This window comes from Typopeltis vanoorti, chromosome 3 (assembly GCF_054136105.1).
Source record: "Typopeltis vanoorti isolate ZY-2024b chromosome 3, IOZ_Tvanoo_1.0, whole genome shotgun sequence".
NCBI classification, from domain to species: domain Eukaryota; kingdom Metazoa; phylum Arthropoda; class Arachnida; order Uropygi; family Thelyphonidae; genus Typopeltis; species Typopeltis vanoorti.
Genome location: NC_143551.1, coordinates 145,414,087 through 145,434,641, shown reverse-complemented (window position 1 = coordinate 145,434,641; position 20,555 = coordinate 145,414,087). Strand labels below are relative to the sequence as shown.

The window sequence follows — 20,555 nt, the reverse complement described above, 5'->3', positions numbered from 1 at the left end:
ATTTCCACAGCTGTGAAGCAGCTTAAATAACAAAGAATGGAAATAAGAGTAGTTCATAAAAGTTCATAAAAGTACAGAAACAGGGAGTACAGGCCTTATATATGTTAGTAGTACCCCTAAAGTTGGAGTAAAGCAAATTGAAAGCTTTTTTAATTATGCTGATATGCACATGTCTGTATAGTTTAGCAAACTTCTCCAAAACAGGAAATGTCAGGTAACATTTCGTTTCTCTTGCCTAAATGAAGTTGGGATGAAAACTTATTCATAGTGGAGTAGTTGGCAACCTGGATAGCCTTTAATAAAAGAGATCCCATACAGTTTTATAATGGTGCAAAACATAGTCTTTTGAGAGAATTATATCCCATATTGTTTCTTAGCTGAATAAGAAACTCAAAGAGTTTCATGCCGAATATAGAAACTATATAAAGTTTGGCGATTCCAAGCATAAGCAAATACCTGGATAGTGCAGCACCTGATCCCTTAGGTAGTGCAAGCTGAGGCAACTCATAGAAAGGGTGGAGCAAGATCCGATCACTATTCTTGATATTTACCCATAATGTGAACTTAGCTCCTAGGAGCTGTATTCCTTTAACTTAAACAAGTTCACGTCGCTGAATTGAAGCCTTTGGCTCTTCATATAATTAGTCTTTTGAGAGTTTTTTTTTAAGTTCTTGTTCTTAATCAGTAGATCAGGTCTGCTAAATACACCCCCCTCCAAAAAAAAAAAGTGTTTTATAATGATAAAGTTCCATTAAATTTTAAAGATTTCGTGTCGCATTTCTACTTGCATTAAGTTATATTAAACATTTATTTTGATTTCTGAGATAGAAATATAGTTTAGAAAGTTGTTTTTTAAACACAACAACCTTTGCTTTCTTGTTACAGTTGTTCAAGGTACTCTTAACGTTCTTTTTTCATTAAAATGGAAAACTTATTGTTATTATATTATTCTAAATTAATAAAAAAAATGAATAATATTTTAAATATTTCAGGACCTGTAATTGCATTAGAATACAATGGTGAAGACTGCATCAAAGCATGTCAAGACACAGCAAAAGCCATTGCTACAGAAACAGGGAGTACAGGCCTTATATATGTTAGTAGTACTCCTAAAGTTGGAGTAAAGCAAATTGAAAGCTTTTTTAATTATGCTGATATGCACATGTCTGTATAGTTTAGCAAACTTCTCCAAAACAGGAAATGTCAGGTAACATTTTGTTTCTTTATTTAACAAAGTGTTTATTTATTAGATGAAAACTTGGTATTGAAACTTCACATTTAAAACCTGAAATTTTATTTCTTAGATAAAATTTGAAAATCAAAAACATATTTCATATTTTACATGTGTTCTTATGACTTGCATTATAAAAATAAAACTACATGAATATAGAAATACAGGTAATTGTTGTCGCCTATTGATAGTTTGCTGCATCTTGACACAAGAAAGTAATCCAAAAATTTGGAAATATTTAAGCAGTTGCTTCAGGTAATTGTTTGAATATACATCCAGATTTATATTTTGTCTTAGGGTAACCATGATCTGTTTTGTAGAATCCTGTAGTTGTTAATGTTTGATCTACCAAACCTCACTTGTTATTTATTTGCAGTACGTCGCAAACCTACGACAAACCCATTAGTCCTTTCTTTGCCAAGGTATCTAAAAATGTCACTGTTATTGTTTTCATTTGCAAGTTAAATTTTATATTACAATTCTAATTATTTAAATGACTAAAGAAAGTATCAAATGAATCAGAATTATGAAGAGTAGCCATAGTATTCAACACAAAATAAGAGACTAATCTTGAATTGCAGTCAGTCTCAAGTAGAGTAATGTGGGCAAATATGAGAATGGGAAACTGGACAATGAGACTTATTTGTGCCTATGGTCTCACAGAAGGTTCTACTAAGATAGAAGTGGAGGAATTATTTGAGGCTTTAGAAAAAGCAACTGACACAATGAAAAAGGAAAAGCTGGTTCTTGTTGGGGATCTAAATAGCAGAGTAGGAAATGATTGTCAGACATACAAAAATATTTTGGGAAAATTTGGAGAAAAGAGCAAAGCTAATAATAATGGCAAATATCTGTTGGATTTCTGCTCAGGACATGGACTGGTTATTACTAACACCATGTTCCAACATAAAAATGTGCACAAATTCACATGGAGAGAAGTGGCAAGGAATAAGAAAAGTCTCATTGACTATGTTATTGTTGATAGTGATGTTTTCTCCCTGGTGCAGGACACAGACTGTACAGAGGATTTGAAAGTGGAAGTGATCACTATTTAGTCTTGAGCAGGATAAAATTGAATTTCATATTGAAAAGAATAACATGTAAGAAAGTTTTAAAGCGAATAAAAGTTGAGCAGCTCTCAGATGTGAACTGTAGACTAAAATACACAAAGATTATTGAAGAAAAAATGAAAGAGTTTGAGAACAGGAATCAAACCTTGGAGATTCAGTGGCAAACTCTGAAGAAAACATTGATTGATTCGCCAGAGAGGCGTGTGGTGAGGTTGTCTGCAAGGATAAAAAAATCAGAACTCCCTGGTGGACACAGGAAGTTAAAGAGGCAGTAAAGGAAAAGAAGAAAGCATATCAGAAGTTCCTGTCAAATAAGTCAGCTTGTGCTCTTAGAGAATACAGAGACAAATGCAAGAATGCTAAACACTATGTAAAACTAGCTAAACAAAAGTCATGGGAGGACTTTGGCAAGAATATAGAAAATAAATATCAAGACGGTGGCAAAATATTCTGGAGGTTGTTGAAGAAGCTTAGGAATGGAGGAAAGAGTGCTGTAAAAGGAGTTAGAGATGATAAAAGTTACATGAAATCAGGAGAAAAAGATATCCTTGAAGTATGGAGTAATTACTTTGAAAAACTGCTAAATGAAACAAGCAGTGATGACAGCACAGTGGTAAAAAAACACTGACCAGGCATGCAGTCAGGAATACATATCCATACTTGAAATAGAAAAAGCTATTAAAGGCTTGAAATGTGGAAAGGCAGCAGGAGTAGATGATATTCGACCAGAAATGCTGAAGTATGGTGGTATAAGAGTCTTACAGTGGCTGCACTGCATAGTTCAGAAAGCCTGGACAGAGGGACGAATTCCCGATGATTGGAGTAGAGCTCTCATAGTACCCATATATAAAAAGGGAAATAAAACTGAATGTGAGAATTACAGAGGTATTTAACTACTGAGTGTTCCTGGCAAGATCTATGCAAGTATACTTGAGAAACGGTTGAGAAGAATTGTGGAAGGAAAGCTTGGTGAAGAACAAGCTGGATTCAGGCCAAATAGAGGCTGTCAGGATCAGATCTTCACTTTATGACAAATAGTCGAGAAAGCATGGGAATATAACAAAGATCTGTATTTAAGTTTTGTCGATCTGGAAAAGGCATATGACAAGGTGCCAAGAGAGAAGCTATTCAATACGCTGCAGTTATATGGTGTCAATGGGGCATTATATCAAGCAATACTTAGTCTTTATTTGAGTTGTAAGTCAGCAGTTAGAATTGATGGAAGTACAGGAAGATGGTTTAATGTTAAATCTGGTGTGAGACAAGGATGTACATTATCCCCTCTGTTATTCATAATCTATATGGATCACATTATGAAGGAAAGTGGTATTAAACATGATATCAAAATTGGAGATGTTAATGTCAGCTCTTTGCTTTATGCAGATGATGTTATACTTCTAAATAAATCCGCTACAAGTCTGCAAGATTCTCTGACTAAATTGAATAGCTATTGTAATAGCTATGGTATGAAGGTCAGCAGTAAAAAGACAAAGACAATGAAAATAGGCAGAATCATTGAAAATGTCAACTGTGTTGTGAATGGAGAACCTGTGGAACAAGTGAAACATTTCAGCTACTTAGGCACGATTTTTACTGAAGATGGTAAATTAAATATGGAAATAGACTACAGAATCAGCAAAGCTGGTATGGTAGGAAGTCAATTAAATAAATTCATATGAAATAAGAGAGAAATTAGTGGGAACACTAAATTAGCTGTATACAAGACAGTGTTCAAACCAGTTTTGACTTATGGATCTGAGAGCTGGGTTAGAAGTAAAACAATTGACCAAAGAATAGAGACTGCAGATATGAGAGTCCTGAGAAACATTATAGGCATGAACAGATGGCATCAATGGCAATATCATATTAAAAACGAGGATATTGGGAAAGAACTTGACATTGTCAACATCCAGGAATGCATTAGCAGAGCTAATCTCAGGTGGTATGGTCACTTAAACAGAATGGGCAAAGAAAGATTAGCAAAACAAGTGTTCTCTGCCAGGTTGGCAGCAAAACGGCCCAGAGGAAGAACAAGATATAGGTGGATTGATACGGTACAAAGTGCCTTAGATGATAGAAATATAAGATCTGATAATGTTGGAGTCTTGACGAGTAACAGACTGATTTGGAGGAAAATTGTAGATAGGAAGTTAGTAATGATGTAATTTTTTTCATGTAGTACTATCATATCCTGTACACCCCTTGAGGGTACATGGCAGGAATTTGATGATGATGACACCAGAGTTATCATTCACATATTTCATGGTTTCAGATTGAATGGTGCATAAAATGTGTAGTGGACTTTAAATCCATTGAAATTCCTTGATGTGAAACACTAATTCAAAAAACAACCAGAGTTAATAATGATGATAAAAGCTAGTAATTGGAAGTTTTTTCACTTTGCTGTACTACCAATTACATATTTGGTTTAATCCTTTATCCAAGTGTAAGGAAACAAAGTTTGCACCTGAAATATTTTCAGGACTAAGGTAACTCGTGGTAAAGGTGGTATAAGCTCTGGTCACTTGTCTTAGTATCACATAATGCAAAGCACATATCCTTATGGGTGCATTATGGAAAGGATCACTACCTAAACCGGTTTCGTCCTTTATTTAGGTCTCCTCAATGGAAGCTAGACCCAGATGTGGTGATACTAATGGAAGTAATGCAAAAGTCATATTATCATATACCAGTTGCCAAAAGGTGTCAGCATCTTATTATTAAAATTCTCTGGATATGGTGATATGACTTTTGCATTACTTCTTAAGATAAATGGTAAAATATAATTGGTGTCAGTTTAATATTAAGAAATGTAAAGTTATGCATTTGGGGAGATAAATAGATTACAAGGTGTGTGTACCACAGTGATAGAACTGTACTGCAGGAAATAGATGAAGCTTGAGATTTAGGTGTGGTGGTAAACAGAGTTGAAGCTTAGAGGACATGCTGCTGTTTGCTAAGGCAGCTCATAAGATTATTTGGCTAATGAAGAACACATTAACAAGTACAGATAAGGAAGTTGTTATTCCTCTTTATAAGGCCTTGGTATGTTGTCCACATCTGGATTATTGTGCTCAGGCCTGATCTCTTGGGTTTCTTGGGAATGAGGAAGTGGTGGAGAGGATTCAGACACGGTCAGTAAAGATGGTGAGTGAGTGAGTGGTCTGTGAGAATAGATTGAGGGTATGTGTGGATTGTAGAAGTTGGTTGATAGGTGAAAAAGAGGGTATATGATAAAAACATTTAAGTTACTTAAAAGAATTTTTATAGGATTGATGCAGGGGAAATGTTTCAGTACTTGGCTAGAGGTGGGGGTAAAACAAGAGGACATCCCTGGAAGTTGAATAAAAGTGTGTTTAGTAGGGGTGTGAGGACTAGATTTTTCACTTGGAGAGTTTTGAATGAATGGAATGGGTTTCCAGAGTCAGTTGTGAGCACCACTTTGTTCTGTTAATAGGTTCAAGGAGAGAAGTATGATAGATTGTGTGGATAGTTTGGGTCTCCAGCGATAGTCTTTGGACTCCATGGAGGTGCCCATACAATAATAATAAAAATAGGAAATACATTGTACAAGAGATGTGTCTTCTTTCATGTTCACATCAAATTATTAAATGAAATTGAATAAATATAATTGAGCATTTTGTTTCTTACTTTAAAACATTAATATAGATGTATTTTCTTTTGTAGGAGCGCATGGAAATATTAAAAATAATTTTCATCTCTTTTGGAGTAATGAATAGGAAAAATGGAGACTGATTTGTTTGAGGACCATTTTAATTAAAACGTGTTGTTGATTTTGTAAATCAAGTTTGAACTATAACGTCTTTGAAAGTATAGCAAAACATTTATGATATGTGTGAGAGAGAGAGACAGAGAGAAAATTATTTGTTCCTGTTTTTCTTGAAATGCATTGTACTATATTGGTGGCATATGCAGGATTTTCCTCAAATGGAATCTGACTGAAAATAATTTGACTTTTCGTTATAACAACAGATGCTTTGTCTAGCTAGTAACCAAAATTCATTACAATAATGAAATACATCACAGTACTAATGTAATCGCTATTTCAAAGATATATTATGTTAAAATCTCTTTAAAATGTTAAATTTGATTACAGGAAGAAATTTATTGATGGAAAACTAACATGAAATATTAATTGTGTAAGATTGTCATTGATATCTAATATATGAGGGGGGGACCTCCTCTCGATGAGTCTTGATAGACTTTGTGTTTCTTAGGAAGGACCTCCCACGATGAGTCTTTTGACTCCATGGAGGCCTGAATAATAATAATATCCTTTGAGAGCATACATCAGAAAATGACAGTGATGATTTTATTGCAATTATCTTTTAAATAAATTAGGTTTAGTTAGGCTCTTAGAATTGATATCTTTGAGATAATGATTAATCAGTATAGTAACTTGGTATACTGATGTTTCATCACAGAAATGTTCATCCTTCTTTGAAAAGGAGGGAATATCCCTTTCTCCTACATATGTCACTCTTCAAGATTCTAGTCATTATATAGTTTGGTTGTAGAATATTGTTTTTATTTTATATATTTTATTTTATATTTCATAAGTACTTATTGAATATTATTGACTATTAGATCGTAACTAATTATTTAAATATATTAGGTCTAATCAAAAAGTATTGAGACTGAAGCTGTGAAAACCAAAATGTACTTAGTGTGGGGCTAAATACTTTCAAACGGGACTCCTGCACATGTAGGTGCTTATTTTAGCTTTTCCTGAATTTTCAGAAAGCACTTTTTTTAAATGCAATTTTTTGTAACACTGAAATTTCCTCATTCACTTTGCTTAACCCAATTTGGACACTAATTGAGTTGCTGGTTGAAGATATGAGACTTTGCCTACATTGAGCAGTCCTTTTTTTTTTAACTCATCACATGCTTCATTCCTCCAGACAATGCACTTTATTGGAGAACATCAGTTTTGGTACTTTTTGATCAGATTTCACATAGTATCTAAGTTAAGGCCCAGTTAACTTTTTACTCATATTTTCAGCTTCAAAACAAAAGATTTTATGCTTTGTTATTAAAATTTTTGGACATTTCAGATTTATTTTTATGGAAAATATATTTGTATATATAATGAATATTAATGCAGCTTTTTATACATTCATTCAGTTTGTAAAAAAAAAAAAAAAAAAAGGGGGAAAAAAAATCAATGATCCAATCCCACTTGTACTGATTTTGAAAATAATGTGAGGAAATTATTTTGAAAATAATATACTACTGAGGTATTATTTCTAACTCATTTTGGGTGAAATGTCAGAGTATCACATTACTTTTCTTACCAAAAAAAAAAAAAAAATAGGACTGATGTACATTAAAATGCTTTGTTAGTATCTTGCCATCTGTAATTTATGCATTAATCTGAATGTCATCTTTAGTCAATTTTTAACTAACCGTACTCAAGGTGCCTTTACATTAAAATTATACATACTGTGTTTCTTCAGGAGTTATATACTTAATTTATTTTAATGTTTTTTTTTTTGTTTTGTTTTTTGTTTTTTTAATAAATCCCACAGTATTATTCTTATATCATATCATTTGTGAATTTCTTTTTCTCATTTAAGTTTGCATGTATGTTTGCATTAGTTTTGTGTCCCAGATGTCTAATTATTATAGAATCCTAAATGACCATTTAATTCTCCTTTCTAAGCTGGAGAAACACTTTCTCTCCAGCTTAGGAAAATTACATGGTTATTTTTGTTTATTATCTTACCAATAAGAAAAAAAAGCAACACAGCTGCAATTTTTTCTTTTGCTATAATACATTTCAGTTCTACTTCAGCAGTCTAATTCTGATATTCAATCTTTTTTGAAACTTCTTCTTTTTAGACTTTGTGGAATTTAAATAAAAAATTTGAATCATGGCCATGTTTTGTATGCACACCAGTTCTTTAGACTGCTTGCAATTATTAATATCCCTTCTACATCTGCATGAAGTATTTTATATTTTTCTACTCCTTTAACACATTAACAGACATGCACATTTGACAGAACTCTGTTCCTAATTTACTGTAAAGACTGCATTTCTTGAATGAGTACTGTTGCTTATGTTTTGTTTGGCAAAGTACTTACACATACAATTTTATCGTAATGAAATTTCAGAAAGAATGAATTTCTAAAATCAGTTGGTGAAAATTTGAATTTGATACAGCAACCAGAAAATGCATAAAACCTTATTCTGATCACTGGTGTTTTCCCCTCCCCTTCTGACGAAGGTGTCATTTGATCAGGTTTTTTTCTGTACAGAGAATTAGACTTAATTCTCTATACTGTTTTTTAAAAAAAAAAAACTTCATGAAATTTTGATTTGAACGTAATATTTATTTTTATCTGCAATAATTGAGAGTAGTGTTTCCAAATTCCTGACATTTTGGAACCTACGGGAATTGAGAATGGGAAATCATATTTCCTGAGAATTCTCGAGAATTCCGGAAATAATATTTTTTATTTAATTTTTGTTGATCATCTGTAATAATGGCTATAACAGTAAATGTTAATAAACAGAAAAGCCTTGGAGAAGGTGGGACAACCGGGGTTCATGGCCCCAGCACAGTCTTTCAGAGGTTTCGAGACACTCCTATATGTAAAAGGTCAAAGCAAAAAATGAGTAAATGAAATTTCCTAAATGGAGGTCGACCGGAATTTCATGACTAGTGCATCTCTTGCCCTGAGCGCTAAACAGGGGTCACTACGGTATCATTTTGGCTAGGTTTCTGTTATATTTCAGGTTTTCTCAAAATATAAACAATGTAATTAATGCAAACTTTATTTAACCAAACCTTATAGCATACAGTGAGTTTTTACATATATCACACAAGGTATTAACATTCCCAATCTCATTTAAATATTTTATTTATTAAATTAAACATTAATAGAAAACAAATGCAAATTTTGAAAATTAAAAAATACTTCAAATAGTTTTTATTTGTCATTTTTAAAATGAAGCTTTAAGAAACAATACAGCATTAATTGCCCGATCAGACAATCGTAATCTTCGATTGTCTGATCGGCAAATATTTTGTCTGCATGCATAGGGCTAGGCTTTGATGTCGAAATTGATATTGCTTTAGTCAATTCACTCTTCAGATCAGATTCTGATTTAATGTCAGAACTCTCTGTAAGAACGTCCTTTATTTCTTTTATTGGAATTTCTGCTGTAAATGTTCCTTTAAAAAGTCTTTCCATTAATGACTTTGCCAATTGTGCAATTTCATTCTTACTTGACAAGGCAAAAAATTCATCCTCTTCCATCTCACATAAACAACTAATGTTGCTCAATTACTTTGTGAGAGACAAAGATCTCTATTTCTGCATTTAACCAATTCAAATTTTATTTCCTTTAAAAGCATTTGGCTCATTGAAGAATTCTGTTTTTCTAAATTACTGAACAGGAACTTAAAAATTCCTTCACTTGTGAGAATATTAGCTTCTCTATTGCTTAAGGCTTCAACTGCTAATCTTACAGGTTGTAAGCAATTCAACATACCTCTCAATATTTCATAATACTCTTCTTTCCATAAGTGATAGAGTTTCAGCTCTCGTAAAACAGTCTTAATCAGATTTACGATCTTTAAAAATCTCTCTATCATTCTCTCCAGTGTGTTCCAGCATGTTTTACAGTCCAAAATGACTTCTAGTTCCCTCTTTTCATTCTTGGTTATTTCTTGCTGCAAAAGAGAAATTTTACTGGAGAATATTTAAATATTTTCATAATTCTTCGTACGCTGATAATTGCCGAAGATAGATCATCTCGCAAATCATACTGATCAGCTCGGGCCACACCATCTAATTCAGAATCACTGTTATCGTCTTTATCGCATTCAGAATCTGTATTGAATTCACTATCACTGCTACAAGTCGCTGATGTTTCAGCTTTTTAACATAAAATACTTTTGTTACAGCTAGATGTAGCGCATGGTTGTATCAGTACTGTTGAATAGTCGGTGATTATTTTCCGAATTTTTCCATAACAGCTGCATCGTCACTTGTAATTGCAACCGCATCACTTTCAAGTTTTAACTGAAAGTTTTCTAATCTTTCCTGAAGCAAGGATAACACTTTTTCTGCAGGACAGTTCCCATGTATTCTTATTAAACCAAGGTTCATAGAGGCCTCATTACAGTGTATGTGAACATTCATGTATCTGCGATTCTTGCAACTGGTCCACTCGTCTATTGAAATACTCAGTTTTTTATCATCACATTTGAATACTTCCAATTTCTGGATGTACAGTTGTTTCACTTTACTATAATAATTATGTATTAGTGTCATAACTGAAGATGGACTTCTTGGCAGCTGCATTCCTTTGCTTGTGAAACTTTCCTTAATAAACTCGCTTTTTGTGATAGTGTTGACTGATAGTCCATCCAAGATTGCTAATTTGCTTATGGTTTCTTCTAAATCCAGTCCCTTGACATAATGTAAAATTGTCATTTGTCTCTTAGAAGATGAAGACATTGGCTCACCATTATTCAATTCAGACTGTTTTTTCCTTTTCATTCCATGAATGTATGCCAGGTGCCTATGTAGACCGCTGGTTGATGCTTTACATTGCAAAGTTTTGGAGCATATCTGGCAACGAGCTGATTCTTTATCTTATCTAAAATATTTTCAACATTTTTTATACTCTTTACTCGTTGTGATGGCAATCTATAAAAAAATATTAAAATATGATTAATGATTTAATAAAAAATAATTTATTAAAAATTTTCCCGATTTCCCGACCAAATTTTCTCGGGATTTGGGAATGGGGAAACAAAAAAAATTCCCGAGAACGGGCAGGAATTCCTTCTTGCCCGGAAACCCCAATTGAGAGTAAGGATTAAAATATTCACAAATCGCCTGATATTTCACTTTATGTGAAATTTTTTAAGCATACCACAGTGATTAGTGGAGTTACACAATTAGAACTTTGATTACAGCATCATTTTTAACATCATAGTAACATCCACTAGAATATGTACAATACACGTTCTAGTGGATTCTCAACTGATGACTGTCTGCCTTTTGCATATATTTAAACCTCATAATTTTTTCCAAGAAAACCTTGAATTAATTACCTGTGTTTTGAGTTGAAGTGAAAAAGTTCTTGATAGTGCTCTATAAACATTGCAAGAATTATAAAAAAAGAAAAAAAAGTGTCATATGGTGACTTATTCCTGAGCATTTCCTTGTCAGGATTGTTTTTTTCCTTGACCTTGTACCTCCATAGCACAGTAAGTAGACACAGTGCCCTTTTGTAGGAAAGAGAATCCATCTAGGATGCAGGAACCTTTATAGGGACTTGACTTTTCAACTGAAAATGAATTTGCCAATTTGATACAGACAAATGTTTTGAAAGCAAAGTTTTTCATCCCACAAAAAGCAGATCTACTAGAGACCTGCTAAGGCCTTGTCATAATTCCAGCCATTATCTATCCCTTACAATATAATACTTTTTTCAATGTGTGTAATAATACAACTTATTGGCAATCAGTTTGTTATCATAAAAGGGTCTGAATGACTAAGTAAGGTCAACTTTGCTCATGTCTGATCTGTTATCAGTGGAACTAAAAAAAAATCCTTTGCCTCACAACCAGTCACTTTTCATTTACTCAGTTTTAATGTCAGCCTTCCACCTGCAGTTTGTGAGAATAAATCATAAGTTATTATAATTACGGCTATTTTGCCTACTTCAGTTTAGGAGTGCCCCTGTTTAAATGTCATTGGCTATTTACTCATGGATTCTTAGGGCATTGTAGATGTAAATTTACCAAAAAGTATATTTAGCATAAGGAAGAGAAATTTACACATACCTTTTTCTGGGTGTTGCAGCTTTTCTTCTTTCTGCGATGTCCAAAAACTACTGAGTGTGTGGAGGGGGGGGAGGCAATTTGGGAGAATTAAATTAGAAAAACCCGCGTTTTTTTCCAGTAATATATATATAAACATATATATTATATTACTATATTATATAGGGTGGGGGAAAAGGTGGAAGGGTTGATTTTTTTTTTTTTATAATAGGGAAGGGGAAAAAGGGGGTGACGGGGTGCGGTCCGTTTCGACTAATTCTTGGTTGTCATCTCCGAGGCAATGATGACCAAGTTTCTCTTCCTTATACTACATATACTTTTTGGTAAATTTACATCTACAATGCCCTAAGAATCCATGAGTAAATAGCCAATGACATTTAAACAGGGGCACTCCTAAACTGAAGCAGGCAAAATAGCCGTAATTATAATAGTTTATCAAGAGGAGTAACATGGGAGTTTTCCCAGAAATAATATACATAATCATAAGTTATTTCTAATTATCATTAATTTCCTGATATGTACCCTCAAGGGGTGTTCAGGCTATTATGAACAGCACTACATGATTAACTTGACATTATTATTAATCCCCTATCAACAATTTTGCTCCAAATTCGTCTGTTACTTGTCAGCACTGAAATATGTCATCTAACATTTCATTCTTCTAAGGCACTTCTAACTGAATCAATCTGCCTGGACCTTGGTCTTTCTCTGGGTCTCTTTCCTGCCATCTTGGTATCAAACACCTGTTTTATTAATCTTTCCTCTCCCACACGATTTTTGTGACCATACCACCTTGAATGTTTTCATTTTTAATGCGATTCTGCAATTGATGCCATCTGTTCATGCTCGTAATTTTTCTAAAAATGCTGATATCTAATCTTTGATCCAGTACTTTATTTCTAACCTAACTCCCCAATTCATAACTTAAAACTGGTCTCAACACTGTATATTAGTTTAGTGTTTTGGCTAATTTCTCTCTCATCCATATAAATTTGTTCAACTGGCTACCTACCATACTAGCTTTGCTCATTCTATTGTCTATTTCTAGATTTAACTTGCCATCTTCACTAAAAACTGTTCCTAAATAGCTGAAATATTTTACTTGTTCTATAGGCTCTCCATTCAGAATGCAGTTAATATGTTCAATGTTTGTGCCTATTTTCTTAGTTTTGGTCTTTTTATTGCTGATTTTCATGCAAAATTTGTTATAGCTGTTATTCAACTTAGTCAGAGAATTCTGGAGACTTGCACTGGATGTGTTTAGGAGTACAACATCTATCATAAAGACGAGAGCTAAGATTGATATCTCCAATTCTAATATCAGGTTTAATGCCACTTTGTTTCATAATGTGATTCATATAGGTAATGAATAAGAGTGGTGATAATGTACATCCTTATCTTACACCTGATTTTACATCAAACCATCTTCCTGTATTTCCTTCAATTCTAAACTACTGACTTACAACTTAAATATAGACTGTGTTGCTCTGCATAATGTTCCATTTACCCCATGCATCCATTCCTGATTTATGCTCACGCATAGACTTTTTACTGTGTTTTTTACTTTTTACTACACTTTTTACTGTGTAGGCATTCGGAATCGAAATTCTACAGTATAGGTTGGTTACTCTATTCCTGGAGGTATCCTGTATCTGTAGAAGCATGTGTTCACGGGGCTGGTTTGCCTGCTTGCAGGAGGAAAAACCCTGCAGTCCACGCCCAAGACCGGCTAACTTGGCTGTGTCTGAGAAAGATCCTAAGCTCCTCATGTCCACCCGTTTCCCAGGCATATGGTTGCGAAGCACATAGCCACTCAGCTAACCGTGTGGACATACATCCATAGTGTTGTGAAATGTTTTAAACTAATATCTTCAGGTGTTTATGTCTGTGATTACTTTAATTTTAAATTTGTACTTATTCCAATTAGCTAGATGGCATCGTGCTGCTCTTTATAAGTTAATGTTGTCATTAGTTATGTAATAATATGAATTGTTTCTGCTCCTAAGCTGTCCTAAAAATTCATATAAAAGCTACTCTCTAGTGTTGAAGTTTTCTGTAAGAATTACAATGTAAAACAGGAATGAAAGTAATTTAATGACTAAGTTGAATATTTACATGCCAGTGTTTTTCTAGCTCAAACTAGCATTATCTAGGCATTCTGAAGACAGACTCAGCAAAGACAAAGTGAAATGACCTTAACCATAAGGATACTAGTAGGTACAAAGTGCTGGTAGGTACAAATAATTGAAGTGGTGACAAACATAGTATGAGAGATATGAAAGGTCTGTTGGAAAAAGCAAGAAAGAAATGTGAAAGAGTAAAAATTGTAGGATTACTACCTAGATATGATAGTACTGAGTTAAGAAGGAGGATGATGATAGCAAATGATTTCAAGCGCAGGCTATGTAGAAGATATGGATGTGAGTTTTTAGACATGTGGGGTGTGTTTGATGGCAGAAAAGATTTGTATAAGAATGATGGCCTGCACTTGAATTCATTTGGCATCAGAAGCCTGGAGAAATTACTTCTTGGTATGAGACAATGCAGAGAGTCAGGGAAACTAGATCATCAAGGGGCGAATGGGGAAAATGTGTGTGAAAGTTCAGCTATGGCATACAAACGTGATAAAGATATAAATGCCTTTTGAACATGGTTATGTATGTGGCTAAGGAGTGGAAAAATATGCTTTGGGTTTGGATCTTTTAAGTATGTCTGGGGGAGGGAAAAGAGAAAATTCTAGAACAAGACCAAATACATTGCATATCTAATTATAAGAATAGACTAGGTCATAATTTATTATGTCTATACACAAATGCCAGGAGCATTAGAAACAAAGGGGCTGAGTTTGTTGCTTTATTGAATACGATGCGGCCTAAGATTGTTGGCATTAGTGAAACCTGGCTATCAGAATCAGATATGGTAAGTTGGATCGAGTGTAACGGATATACTATTTTTAGGAATGACAGAAGAGATAGGAGAGGAGGAGTGCTACTAATGATATCAGATGACTTAAGTCCACTTAGGGTAGAAATACAAGAAAACAATGATGGTAACAATGTCCCATGTAGCGATGAGTTTGAGTCTGTTTGGTGTGAAGTGGTGGTTAACAGAATGAAATATATGGTGGAGTGTTGCTACAGACCTGGCAGCTCGGTTGTAGGGGATGAAGAAATGCATCACCAATTTAGCCTTATGGGTACCAAGCAAATGATCATTATGGGCAACTTTAATTTTCCAAACATTGATTGGGTAGAAATCTCATGATCAGAAAGAACAGGAATTTATAGAATTGTTGCAAGATAACCTTCTTAAGCAGCATGTGAAAGAAGGAACTTGAGGTCAAAGAGTGTTGAATTTGTTCATAGCATCAGAAGGGATCTGTCAAGAATATGGCTATTTCACCACCAATTGGTGACAGTGATCATGCTGTTCTTCTTTGGAAAGTATCTACTTGTATTGAAGCTCTGATTAAATCAGCTACATGCTGAATTACAAAGCTGGAATGATCAACTTAGAAGAATACTATCTTTGGTTCCATGGTATCAGTTACTGAATGGAAAAAATGTCAGCAATGCATGGGAATCTTTGAAAAAGTGCTTGAATGAGGCTGTATCTGAATGTATCCCTAGTGAAATGGATGTGCAGCCTTATTAAGCTAGAGATCCACAAGAAGAAGATGATATGGAAAGAATATCGTGAGAATAAGAGTGAGAGGAGTTATGAAATATATAAAGCTCAGGCCAGAAAAATAACGAGTATTGTGAGAAAAGCTAAAACAGAGTATGAAAAGAAATTGGCCATGCAAGCTAAAGGCACTCCAAAAGAATTTTATCGTTATGTTGCAAGCAAAAGAAAGAATGAATGTAGAAGAATAACTTTATTGAATGCAGATGGTACGTGAGTGTTGGAAGCTAAGGAGATTGTTCAGTTAATGAGTGCTCACTTTGCTAAGATATATCAACCTCTAACTCCTCATCCAATGTAGCAGTAGCACCGTGTAGCATGGTGCTACTGCTACATTGGATGAGGAGTTAGAGGTTCATGAAAATGAGGTTGAAGAGCTCTTGCATAACCTGGATAAGAATTTGTCAATAAGGACAGATGGAATATCTGCCCGTTTGTTAAAGGAATGTTCAGCTGAATTGGCTAGGCCTTACACACATTTGTATAACTTGAGTCTCCGCTCAGGAATGGAAGGAATGTATGATAGTTTCATTGCACAAGGGTGGTGCAAAAACTGATGTGTCTAACTACCGACCAATTAGTATCTCTGGTGTGGTAGTGAAGATTTTAGAGAAGTTGGTAAGAACTTGCATACAGAAATGGGTAGACAAGCATTTTATACTCTGCAGGGAACAGCATGGGTTTACTAAAGGAAGGTCATGTTTTAGCAATTTGCTCATATTTTATAACAATGTTACAGCTTTGTTGGATAAAGGGAATGGATACACTATGATAATGTTGGATTTTTCTAAGACATTTCATAGGATACCACACGATAGGCTGTTGTGTAAACTGAAGAATATGGGATTGGAACATAATCTATTGACTTGGATCAGGGGATGGTTGACAGACAGATATCAAAAAGTGGTATAAAGTGAGTGTGAATCTGCCAGATTTAAGGTAACCACTGGTGTACCTCAGGGCCATTATTGTTCAATTCATTCAGTCCTTGGGCCATTATTGTTCAATCTATACATTAATGACATCAAGCAGGGTCTATCATCAGATTTGCAATTGTTTGCTGATGATGCAAAGATAGGCAAGGCAATCAGGGATGCTACTGATATTCAGCAATTACAAAATGATTTGAATAGACTGGAAATCTGGGCCAATGAAAATGGCTGTCAGTTTAATGTTATTAAGTGTTAAAGTTATGCATTTGGGCGTGATTAGAATTCCAGCAGCATATTATATTAGCGAGGTTATGCTACAAGAAACTGAAGAGGCAAGGGATCTTGGTGTATTGGTGGACAAGAATTTAAAGTTAAAAGGTCACATAGCAAAAGTTGCAAATACAACTCAGAGGATAATTGCTATGTTGAAGCGAACCTTGACATGTAAGAATAAGGAAGTAATTTTGCCTCTTCATAAGGCTTTGATAAGACCACACTTGGATTACTGTGTGCAGATTCGGTCTCCCGGGTTCCAAGGGGATAAAGAAGCTGTGGAAAGGGTGCAAAGAAGAGTTACAAAGATTATATCCAGATTATGAGGACAGATTGCGAGTATGTGGATCACAGACTCTGGTTAACAGCATGATGCATAACGGTACTGACTTGATGGGTGAAGCATAAATGCTTTTCATATTCCCCTTCATCTGAAAAGGAAAGTTCTTTGGGTGGAGAATTATTGAGCTTTAAGCTCGCCCTGAAAGGGCAGTGAGGTTAACTCTGTTCAGCTGAGCATAGAATTGACTTAGGTCTCTTGTATTTGCAGAAATCTGCTTCATTATAGTCTGAAGCTTGCTTGTTCAGTGGGTTCGGATGATTAATTGTCTTATTGAAGAACTTTACAGCTAGGTCATGAAGAAGCATTATGATGTAGGGAATGCTGACGTCTGTGAATTTGGGAGTTTTTGATAAACCATGGAGCATCTAAACTCATTCTCAGACATTTGTTTTGTATTCTCTGCAGCTTCTGAATATTTGTCTTCGAAGTGTGACTCCATGCAGGAGATGCATAAGTTATGACTGGGCGTATTACCATCTTGTATATAAGCAGTTTGTTCTGGGTATCTAATTTACTTTTTCTGTTGATCATGGGGTAGAGCTGCACTATTGCTTTAGACGTCTTTGAACTTATGTGTTCTATATGGTTGGTGAATTGTAGTTTTTTATCCAGAATTACTCCAAGATATTTGATTGTATTCTGCCATGGGACTTTAACACCTAGTAAATGTATATCTTTCTTGATTTGAGGCTTTTTTCTAGTGAACAGTATGGCTGAGCTCTTCTGTGGATTGGTTTGAATTCTGCAGTCCATAAACCATCTTTCCAGCGTGTGAATGCTGCTTTGGAGTCTCTTAATAGCCAGTTTTGGGCTGAGAGAGATCTTGCTAGTAATGCAGTGTCATCAGCATATAATGCAGTGATTGTTGAGCTTGGGTTTTGAGGGATATCAGCAATATAGATAGAAAACAGCAAGGGGGCCAAGAGTGAGCCCTGCGGTACTCCCGCCAGAACCTTGCATCTGGTTGATACAGTTTCATTTATTTTGACTTGCATGTATCTGTCTCTGAGGTAAGAGTGAATTATTTTAACTAGATTAATAGGTATATTGAATGCGATGAGTTTGTAGAGAAGACCTTGATGCCACACCTTATCAAAAGCCTTTGCAGCATCTAAAAATTTTGACTGAGGCTGGTTGGATTTTGACTTCTTCATCTTGATTTTTTGCCCAGGAATATGCAATTTTGTGTTCCCTAAGGGCTGAGGTGACAGTGGTCCATTTGTCCTTGTCCCTTAGTATTACTGGTGGAACCTTTTCGGTGTTCTTTGGGACTTCTAATGTACATGTGTCTTCATCCATCTGGTCTTCTATGATACTTCTTCTTTTGTAAGAGTGCTCCCCTTGAGAGATGTTTTGACAGGGGGATTTTGGTGACAGAGCAGCAATGAGATCCTCTTGTGAGATCTCATTCTCCTCCTCCTCTCCATCATTAGAGTGAATGTACTCTTTTATGAATCCTGGCCAGTCAGTTTCTAATTTGCTTATTATAAGTTTGAGCACTTCTAGAGACTGCTCCTTGTTAAGGAACTGGATGTGATCTTTGATGTTGTCCATCTCAAAGTGGCGATTTCCTGCCAGCAGAGATGGGTTAAAAGCAGTATAATAATCCCGCAGGGCCGGGGGCCTGCCAGCAAAGTATCTTGTAGACCTAGACGGACTACTAGCAATATATGATCCCGCAGGGCTTGAAGCCTGCCAGCAAATGTCCTGTAGACTGAGTTAGTCTACTAGCAATGTCTTCTTAGAACCTACTAGTTTGGGAAAAGGAGTATCAATATCTCACTTGGCCACAGTTAGAAACCTACCTCCCTATAAAACCTTAATACCACCACTGGTCCTCATTGCAGGTGGGGCCTGCCGGCCATTTAACCTCTTGCACTTTTCGTGCAGAGGGGAAGACAGTAGGAATCACACTATTTTAGCACCAGTGCAATGTGAGATTACTGAGAAACCTTGTATGCAATGAAATCAGGCTCGGTCTAAAGTAACACGTCTGTTCTCATTCTTCCTCTGGTTAACAGGAGAAAGAGGGGGTGATATGATAGAGGTCTATAAACTTTTGAATGGGTGTTATAGCATTTCAATTAATGAAATTTTTTGTTATATGGAAGGTGGGGAGAGAAGATGGGGGCATCCATGGAAGTTAAATTTATTTGCAGTCAAGAAAGGGGTAAGAGCTAAGTTTATCTCCCAGAGAGCAGTGAGTGAGTGGAATAATTTGCCCTTACAGGTAGTGAGTGCATCTAGTGTGAATGAATTCAAGGGTAGGTATGATAGCTGGGTTGGGTAATTTACAGCCTCCCTCGATGAGTCCTTGAGTCCCTGGAGGTCTCAGATAATAATAGTCACATGAATTAATCTGGAGTTGATAGTTTGTTCCTCATGGTGATTCACTGTAATTGTTGATGAGAAGATAACAAAATCTGCCCAAGTTTGGAATTACACTGGTACAACTTTGTGCCACTTCCAGGAAAAGTCTATGATTTGAAATGAGATTTCTTAACTTGGCTTTCTTCGGCCTGATGAAGTAATCTTTATCATAACACTAATTTCGGATAATGACTGTATTGGTCTATTCTGGGCTCATTATCCATCTAATATCGTCTTTTGAGGTCTATCTGGCCTTCTCTTTCCAGTTGGCTTATATTTTAATATTTTTTAGGATATTGGGTGTTGGTCATTCGGTTTAAATGTTCTATCCAGTTTTCTTTGTAATTATTTAGTTTTTCTTGATTTTATTTTTAATTCTTTTAAAATATCTCATTCCTTTTTTGGTCTAATAATTTGTATTTTGCAGTTCTTCTCATGAATCTCATTTCACTTGTTTTTATTCTTTGTTTATTGCCCAAATTTTGGATGTTCCATATAATAATGTGGGCACTACTAAAGTATTGTATATTTTCAAGTATGTTTCTTTTTGTACAATATTTTGGGTTGAGATTGAGTGTTCTATTTATCAGGCTTATAATCTGCAAAAATTTTGATTTTTGCAGATTATATTTTTGATTTGATTTTTGCAGAAGTTTTTAATTTTATGTCCTTTTCTCCTTCATATGATAACCGAAAGTATTTATCTGCTCTATTATTTTATGATGGGTAACTATTTTACTTCTAATTGGAGTTTGCCCACAAAATGGCATTGTTTTAGTTTTATTTATGGTATTTTCATTTTAAACTGTTCTACTGTAATGTTTA

At 34.9% G+C, this 20,555-nt stretch overlaps 1 protein-coding gene across 1 annotated transcript in view; it reads left to right on the top strand.

Moving 5' to 3' along the window:
• Window positions 1–7,763, top strand: part of LOC150108635 (protein XRP2-like) — a 122,698-nt gene extending 114,935 nt beyond the window's left edge. The window contains exons 9-10 of the mRNA XM_090416093.1: window positions 993–1,207; window positions 5,989–7,763. Of these exons, the coding sequence (XP_090272219.1) occupies window positions 993–1,174 (182 nt within the window). The 3' untranslated portion in view covers window positions 1,175–1,207; window positions 5,989–7,763. The remainder of the gene's footprint in view (window positions 1–992; window positions 1,208–5,988) is intronic.
• Window positions 7,764–20,555: the final 12,792 nt, after the last annotated feature.